The sequence below is a fragment of the Triticum urartu genome, unplaced genomic scaffold (assembly GCF_003073215.2).
Source record: "Triticum urartu cultivar G1812 unplaced genomic scaffold, Tu2.1 TuUngrouped_contig_5615, whole genome shotgun sequence".
Lineage (NCBI taxonomy): Eukaryota > Viridiplantae > Streptophyta > Magnoliopsida > Poales > Poaceae > Triticum > Triticum urartu.
Genome location: NW_024116304.1, coordinates 6,847 through 15,499, shown reverse-complemented (window position 1 = coordinate 15,499; position 8,653 = coordinate 6,847). Strand labels below are relative to the sequence as shown.

General features: G+C 46.2%; 1 protein-coding gene across 2 annotated transcripts; it reads left to right on the top strand.

Annotated features, from left to right (window-relative positions):
- Positions 1–2,230: 2,230 nt before the first annotated feature.
- LOC125529459 (probable E3 ubiquitin-protein ligase HIP1) lies at positions 2,231–8,116 on the top strand. 2 transcript variants are annotated; one of them, XM_048693868.1, is made up of 7 exons: positions 2,231–2,606; positions 3,810–5,366; positions 5,459–5,602; positions 5,901–5,951; positions 6,569–6,649; positions 6,736–6,876; positions 7,661–8,116. In XM_048693868.1, the coding sequence occupies exons 2-7, from the start codon at positions 3,906–3,908 to the stop codon at positions 7,790–7,792; spliced, it is 2,010 nt and encodes a 669-aa protein (XP_048549825.1). In that variant the 5' UTR covers positions 2,231–2,606; positions 3,810–3,905; the 3' UTR covers positions 7,793–8,116. The 2 variants fall into 2 exon arrangements, with proteins under 2 accessions (XP_048549825.1, XP_048549826.1); XM_048693869.1 differs by having other exon boundaries at positions 2,232–2,606; positions 6,572–6,649.
- The last annotated feature ends 537 nt before the right edge of the window (positions 8,117–8,653 follow it).

Genomic DNA, 8,653 nt, shown 5'->3' with positions numbered 1-8,653 from the left:
TCCCCCCCCCCCCCCCCCCCCTCCCGGCCACGTGACAGTGGGATCAACCGGTCAGGTTTCGTGTGAAACAGTTCTAATCGAGCATGCAATGTTTTGGCAAACCATTAGTAGGAAATGGGATATTTTTTGAACAAGAACGAGAACCGTTGATTTTTCTAGCGTTTGCTATTGTGTTTTTTTAATATACTCTATCCCTATATTATTTCTGTGTTTTTTTCCATTGATGCACTTTTAGAATTTCACAAACCAAAAGAGCCCTTACCGGCGAACATAGATCACCTCCCTGCGTGAAAGATGAAGGTCCTTTTTTAGAAGCCGGCACAAATGGCAGCACTTGCAGCCGAGGAGAATAACCCACGCATATGCTGGCTGCCTTGTGAGCCACTCTTTTGTTCCCAACAAACTATTATTCTGATCCATTGCGAGGAGATACCGATCCTCGTTGGCCTTCCTTTATTCCTCCATTTCACTCTCATGGGGAGGACAAATTACCAGCACCACCAGCAGCAACAGCCGTAAAGAGACAAAGCAGGGATCTCCTCCGCGGCGGGCCCCACCGCGACAGTGGTTCGCTGCGTAATTTAGCCCAAAGCGGCGAGAGAGCAGAGGCGCCAAAGCGCAGGGAATCCGGCCCAAATGGAGAAACCGGACCAGGGGACGAAAGATATTGGAGTATATAGGAAAAAGAAAAGAAAAGCGACGGCCGGACGGATGGATTCCCCGCCGTATATTCCCGGGGCACCGCTGCCGCCGCCACCACCACCAGTCCGGCCACATGGCGCCGAGCAGCGAGGCCCCGTCAGAGAAAGCACCAGGCACCGCCGTCGGCTTATCCTATCCCGACGACGAGCCGTTTGCTGATCCTGACGGAGCACCGTGATCTCCGGGCCGAGGTCGTCGCCGATGACGCGGTGGAGATGGACGGACGGACGCGAGCGCGCCGCTGATCCACGGCGCATGCCACGCACCGGCTTTTTTGACCTGGGCGGCGCTATCTCTATCTATCTCCAGCGCCGCTGAGGGTGGCGCATGCATGGGCCCCGGCGACGAGAGGATACTCCAGAATAATTACAACAGTACTGTTTTTCTTTGCTTTGCGACTTGTGCAAATCTTGTTTAGATAGATAGGAGTAGATGCTCCGGTGGCGTGGAGACCAGCGGAGGGCGAAACGTGGCGCGGCGGCATGGCGTTGGCTCGTCCATGGTGCATGCCAAGGACGTGGCCGCGCCATTTTCTATGCTGGCGCAGTAGTAGTGGCGTTGATGCGGTCAAATCTGGTTTTATGGACGCGCAGGACGGGGGCGGCCTTGAAAAATGGCATGATGTAATAATGGCATGGCAACCTGACCAGTGCGAAATTTACTCACTCACCCCCCTGTAATTTTAAATGATGTATGCACTGACATGTGCTGCGTGGGGCCCCGCGGGATACAACTCAGCAGCATATCTAACATGTAATGACTAGTACTCCCTCCATTCCACAATGTAGTGCTTCCTCTATCTCCGTGCTTCAACTTTGACCGTAAATTTAACTATTAAGACCGATTGCGGCGGGAGCAAAAATTATATCAGTGAATTCGTATTTCAAAGAAGTTTTCAATTATATATTTTTTTCTCCCGCCGCAATTGGTCTCGTTGATTAAATTTATTGTTAAAGTTGGACCTTGGGAAGCGCGGGCGCACTATATTTTGGAATGAAGGGAGTATTGGATTACAACCCAGAAGCATTAAATGCCCAAGATTTCTCATTTATGTAAGAAAATGTAGAAGTGGAGATATCTTTTGTTTTTGCGGGTAAAGCAGAGATATCCAAGGCAAAGAAAGGGTGGAAAGAGATGGAGGAGCATGCAAAGAAAGGGGGGGCTGCGCCATCCAAAGGCCCAAAAGCGGCCGAAAATGCAAAGCGAGACAGCCATGCTAATCTTTGGCCGTTTTTGGAGGAGGCGTGCTTGCTCCGTCACAGTAACAACTACTACTAATTCCAGGCATTTACTTGTTTATATCTAAAAAATAATTCCAGGCATTTACTTGTTTATTTCTAAAAAATAATTCCAGGCATTTATTTATTTATCTCTAAAAAGCTAATTCCAGGCATTTATTTATTTATTTACATTTATAAAAGGAGGTTTTGGTGGGGGAGAATCGAGATACCCATCCTCCTCCCAAAGACCAACAAGAGAAAGAGAGTGTGCGGCGTGAGACAGAGAAATAAATAAATCGGAATTCGGCCAAACCCCTCTCTCTCTCTTGCCCCCATTACATTACAGACATCCATCCTCTCGTCTCATCACCACGCTCCAACCTCTCCCTCCTCCGCCCCCCGTCTTTCTCCCCTGGTCTTTGGCAGATTTTCCTCCACCCATTCCCTCCCTCCCTCCTCCTCTCCACCCGCATCGATCTCTCCGAATTCTGTCCCCCCACCTAGCTGCCATCTCTCCCCCTCCACCGATTGATTGGTTCTTCCTCCGTTTCTTGGGCTGATTCTCCCTCTCCATCTGTGTCTTGGCTGGAGAGGATCGGCAGGAGAAACAAGGTGGATGCGAACAAGTGCTTGGATTGTGGCTCCGGCGAGCTCTTGAATATCTCGGGACCGCTTCCTGCCACGGTTTGTTCCATCTCCTTCTCCATCTCCATCTCCATGTTTATTATTGGTATTCGTTTCTTGTTTTTTTTTAATCTGCTCGTTCATTCCGCTTCCGTTCAAGTTCTTGGTTCTTTCAAACCATCGTCTCTCTTTTCCTCCGTCGATTATGCCTTATGTTGCAGCAAAAAGCTCATGCTATTCTCTTTCCAGAACAGAACAGAGTTCTTCGGCCGTCAGATAGTACATCCTGATGATTTCCCCTTGTGTTTTTGGGATTTCTCCTCCTGTTTCTGGGTGCGTGCGACGGAGATGTCTTCGCCGTTCTCCGCCGGTCGTATCCCTTGCCCCGTTGCTCGCTCATCTCTCGATTCCACGACGAGAGAACCGATCTGTTCCTCGAATCCATGGACGGATAGCTACCTTTCCTTTACTTTTCGCTGGTTTTACCGCATCCTTTGGCAAAAACCGAAAGCGAAGGGAAATAAATGCGCGAGAAAAGAGGCCATTTTTTAAGCCTCGTTCACAGGCGCAACCCGTGGGCCCCATCCCGTCGTTTGCATGCAGCCCGTCCGTCCGTCCATCCGCATGCAAGCAATGTGGGGGAATCGCCGTGTTTTTCTCCCTTTATTTATATTTAATCATCATTATTAATTAGAAAGAAAATGCATGCATCACCACCTTTGCTTGCAGCCCGAAAATAATGCGGTGGCACCACCTTTGCTTTGCTTACAGCAGCAGAGCAGGGGCCAAACTTGCCATCAAGTTTGGTGTGTGTACTGTGTCCACGCACCACGCCTCACCAAATGCGGCTCACGCCAAGATTGCTGAGGCGCAGAGTTAATGCCGTCACGGATCGATCGCTGGATATCTATCTCGGTCCGGAATGGCCGTATTTACTTCCAGATGTCAAAGGGGTCGCAAAAGGGTACACGAGAGACGGAAAAGGGACATCTTTTTTCTCAATGTGTGTAGATAGATAGCTATCTGTCATAGATTTGGCCCCAAAGAGGACTGGATTCGTGGTGTTTTGGGTAGAACAAAGTGAGATTAGTTCTCATCTCTTCTTGATGTTGTGGCAAACCTTAATGGAGTATTAGCATTCCGCATTCCACCATTTGAGTCTGCTACTTGCTCTTTTTTTCTTCATCTTGGATTGGAATGTTCAGATTTCAGAAGAATTTTCTGTTCCAAAGTTTCTAATCTGTTTTTAACATTTGTATGCAGAGTCTCACTTGAATCGCTGGGAAAGAGGCGAGCAGCATCTGACATGCTATTGCCGCAGAACAATCTGTAGAAGGACACCCCTTTACCCTTTCGATAATGCAAGGGCAGAGGAATTCCGTCGAACAGCTATCCGACGTCTTCGGGTTTGACCATGGGTCTGGTTCAGGCAACCCCGTCATGGACCAGCAGGCGTACTGGAACAGCATGCTTGGAGCGGCAGAGTCGCAGAACCTCCCAGGTTACGAGATGAACCGCGGTGACGGCGCCATTCCGTATGGAAGCGAGGCGCATCAGGATGGCCAGTTCTTAGGATTCTGGGGGTCCGGTGAAGCTAGCTCGAGTGGCAGTGCGCTGAACTATGGGAGCTCCAACGCGATCAAGGCTGAGCATCTGAACATTGGTGGTGGTTTGAGGATCGGTGAGAGGCGTCTGGGTGCTGAGCACAACCTTTCTTTGGATAATGTGGACATCAACCTTAACACCAGTGGCCATGATCTCTTCGGTCAGAGTTCCAATGCGAACAACGCCTCTCAAGCCTCACAGCAACATGCTGGGTGCTCCCGTACTGATGCCACCGCCCAGGCCACTGAGCTAAGATTGCATCCTTACCGAACTTTAGGTTTAGACGACGAGCAGCCAGAGCCGTTCCCTTCTTTGAATGCTTTCGAACATCCTTTGGGGAACTTTTCCCTGATGCCAGAGGACATTGATCAAAGACCAGGCAGTAGTTCCCTGGACGGCCGGCGTTTAGCCTGCAAGAGGAAAAACATTGAAGGAGTGCACGGGCAATTTTCAGCAGGTGCTAGCACAAGCTTTTCCCACAGAAATGATAATGCCTTCCATAGTGTTCCTTCTTCAAGTTTCAACCCAGCTCCTGGCCCAAATGTGTCCTCCCATAACTTCTTGTTAGCTCCAAGTTCCATTGAGGAACAACTTCCGAACTATGGAGCTACTACAATAATGTCATCTGTTAGCTACAATCATCCTAGCGGAGGCAATAACAGTTCAGGAAATTCACAGAGAAGTTTTCGGGCAAGGACTACCACCGCTCAGCAGGTTAGCCCCTATGGTGTATGGCCCCCTTCAGGTTCTATCAGGCATCCCGCTTCATATTATCACCAGCCGCCTGCCTTTCAGAGCGCATTTGATGAACTAGAGGCGGCTATGCCTGTGGTCAGTGGAATCAACTTGCAGTACCAGCATCCTGGAAACGTAGTCCCTGGTATTCCACAAACCGCACACCGTTTTGCTGGCCATGGAGCTTCATCGTCGAGAGCAGGCAGCTTGGACAACATAATTCTTGGTAGAGAGGAAGTTACTGGGAGGAATCTTGTAGCTCCCGGCTTCCCTAGTGCAGCCCCTCATGCTGCACTAGACATGAGACATTTGGTGCCAGAATTGTCTAATTGGAATTCTGACAATCCTGGTGCTACCATCCCTGGAAATGTGTCTTCTGTATCAAGAGCTAATGCCAGTTCAACGATTAGTCGACCAGCAGGCTCAACATCTCTCACTCATCAGAACCTACATCGACGGCATCCTAGAAATTTATCAGAGGTAACTTTCGTCTGTCATGTCTTCATATGTTTAGTTTTCCACCTTAATTCCTCTTTTCTGTTAGCTTGATGAAAATTTATTTTTCATAATAGGAAATAGGTCGTCTATCTGGAGCACTTCGTGGTCCGCAGCACCCGCGCTTAAGGTCAGGGTTTCTATTGGAACGTCAGGGTGATGGTGTTTGGGGTGTTCCATTACCAATGAGGAATACTAGGGAGGGAAGAAGATTAATGGAGGTGAGTTGATTGACTTTGCCTCTTATAAAAAAATCCTGATTTTTTTTCTTGTTTGATATACCGGTTCATCCTTTTTCTCCCCCTTTGATGTGCCTATATTATGATATACCACTGTATTACCATGAAAACTGATCGCTCTATCTGTCCAAAGTCTCTGTATTCAGTGTCTAGTTACTAGTTATACTGGGGAAAACTAGTCAGCAGTTCCTGGATCATATTTAGTTGCTACAAAGCTTTACTTCTAAAATTATGAGCAATCTTATGACACTATGATGTTGACCTTTTTACTTATCACCAGATACGGAATGCACTAGAAATGATTCAGAGAGGGGAGAATGTCAGATTTGAGGTCAGTAATAGCATTTGTCGTGTGAGCTTCATGCAAATTTTGTATTGTTCTGTAAAGAAAACCAAGATGGCAAAATCTACTTAATAGTAGTAGATCGATATTTGAGTCTCATGTTTTTTGTCTGATTACTTACTGACTTTACTTGCATTGCCCGACCATGCCTAGTTAACTTGTAACGCACTAGTTGTTTGACAGAACATTTAGTATAGATGGTTTTTATGTTGCTATATTTTGGATGTAATTAGTAGTGCAAAACCATATGCATTGTGAATCTGTACTTAAGCAGGATAAAAGCAAACGGATGAACCTACCATCCTTAAAATGGGAGGCCAGTCAGCAGTCAGAACGTTCCTCTAGAACTACTATACATCAAGTAGCACTAGTCTAGTTCTGATGATTTTTAAATAGAGTCAGCACATCACATGCTAGAATAGGAGATCTTATCATAACATAATAAGTTTCCGAGTGTCTTTTGTTTCATATTACATGAATGTACAAGTTGCAGAGTGAACATTACTCGGATCATATAAAAGTCTAGTATTTGATGCCTTTTAGTGTTTATATTTGCTGATATTTGTGGGGATTTACTTTGTTTCCATTTCTATCTGTTCTTGAAGCAGTCTATTTTCTATGGTGGCGTCGAGATTCATGATAGACACAGGGATATGCGTCTTGACATAGACAATATGTCTTATGAGGTCAGTATTATTTGTAGAGGCATTACCTTTTATCTTCGTCCATGCTAAAATGTACTCAAGATATTTGCACTCTACTCATCTTTCAGGAACTATTAGCACTGGAGGAAAGAATAGGAAATGTTAACACTGGGCTCACCGAGAATGATGTGATGAAGCTCCTGAAGCAAAGGAAATTCTCGTCATGGAGATTATCATCTGTGGAATATGAGCCATGTTGTATTTGTCAGGTACCAGTATTCTGCACTCTTTATGTTTCAAAGCTTTTGTACTCTCTTTATGTTTGAACTTGGAAAACATCAAACTGCTTCAGTTCTTATATAAGTATGTACATTCAGTTTTGAATCCAAGTAGGTCACATATCATTAAACTGTCCTGGACTTAGTTTGATGCGTTGTCCTATACTTGTCCAGTTTTTTCATATCTGTCCTTTAAACATGAATTCTTTTTTGGTAAAATCCTTAGGGTTGATTGCTGCTTACATCCATCCATCAACTTAGTATCCAAACTAATATTCTGGAGTTATGGACACAATATACTCAATGTGAAGTGTGCCACAAACTTTTGCCTGATTTTCAGAACTGTGAGACATTTTTTGTCAATTATGCTCATGAGTTTACATGGTGGTTATGAATTTTGGTTTTTGCCTAATCATGGATACGAATCATACTTCCAAGATTTGGAAGTATGGATTTTGGTTTTGCATAATCATTGGTTTGGAAGTACTACCTCTGTTTGTTTTTATAAGACGTTTTAGACTTTCAGACACTATTCAAAAACAGCACAAAGCAAGTTGTCTGAACGTCTTATAAAAACAAACGGAGGGAGTACTATTTTATATTGCAAAAGCCATGCCATGTCAGACTAGCTAAGAATCCCTTTTCATTCAGCATCATGCCATGTTTGTCTTCACTCTTGAAATGATAGACAAAAAGACTACTGAGGTTACTTACCTTCCAATCTAAATTATGACAAGAAGTTCCTTACCTTCTTTTCCCCTGTTCATTTATTCAGGAAGAGTATGTGGACGGTGACGATCTCGGGACGCTTCACTGCGGGCATGACTTCCATGCCAGCTGCATCAGGCAATGGCTAGTGGTGAAGAACCTGTGTCCGATCTGCAAAAGCACCGCCCTGAAGACCTAAGACAGCAGCAAGGCTCATCGGATGTCCGTTCAATCGACCGCAAGATCATTTTATTGATTCATAATACCGCAACTTTTTGGCCAAAGGGTTTTGCATTCACCTAAAGCTTGATAAAAAAATTCCAAAATTCCTTGAAAAAAAAGTTCCAGAAAACTGGTCATGGTTTGAAAACAAAAGAATGGTTCGAAACTGGTATTACCTGTAAGCCGCTGTCGTGTCGCGGCAAATAATCCTGGGATCTGTGTCTAGTACTCATTTGACTAAATATTCATCATGGATGCATGGCATAATGGATGCTAGTTTAAAGATGACATGTTGGTATCACATTGTCGATCTACTGTTTTGTTAAGTTGTGCTGGTAGTATGGTTTTTAGCTGAATTTCCCCTGCTGTGGATCTGGGAACGTCATGGTCATGGACCATGGCGTTCCTGACGAGATGTAGTTGAGTGATCTGATCATGGCGAGCCTTGGGTCTGGATCGCATGCCGGGGAGGCTGCACCTGTACCTGTATGTGTCACCTGTCGGCCACGGACGGACGGCGGTGCGGCGAGGAGCCGGCCCGTAATTGTCGACCTCGTCGCTGTTCGGCAATGGTGGCTGAACTTTGGGGCTGCCTTTCTTGGCCACACACGCCGACATCCTCGCCGCGGCAAGGCGTCGGCGTCCCGGAGCACGACGCCATCGGCTACAGGTATCCCCATCCCGGCGCGTACACGTCTAGCTCGCGCGCTGGCCGGTCGCTGTATTCTCGGCGGCACGGTACCGTGACAGTCTCAGGTTCCTCCCGTTATGCAATCGAGGGGTTCGTGTCAGGCCTGTTATCTGAAGATATTTGACAGAAGGTTCAGTTCTTCAGTTA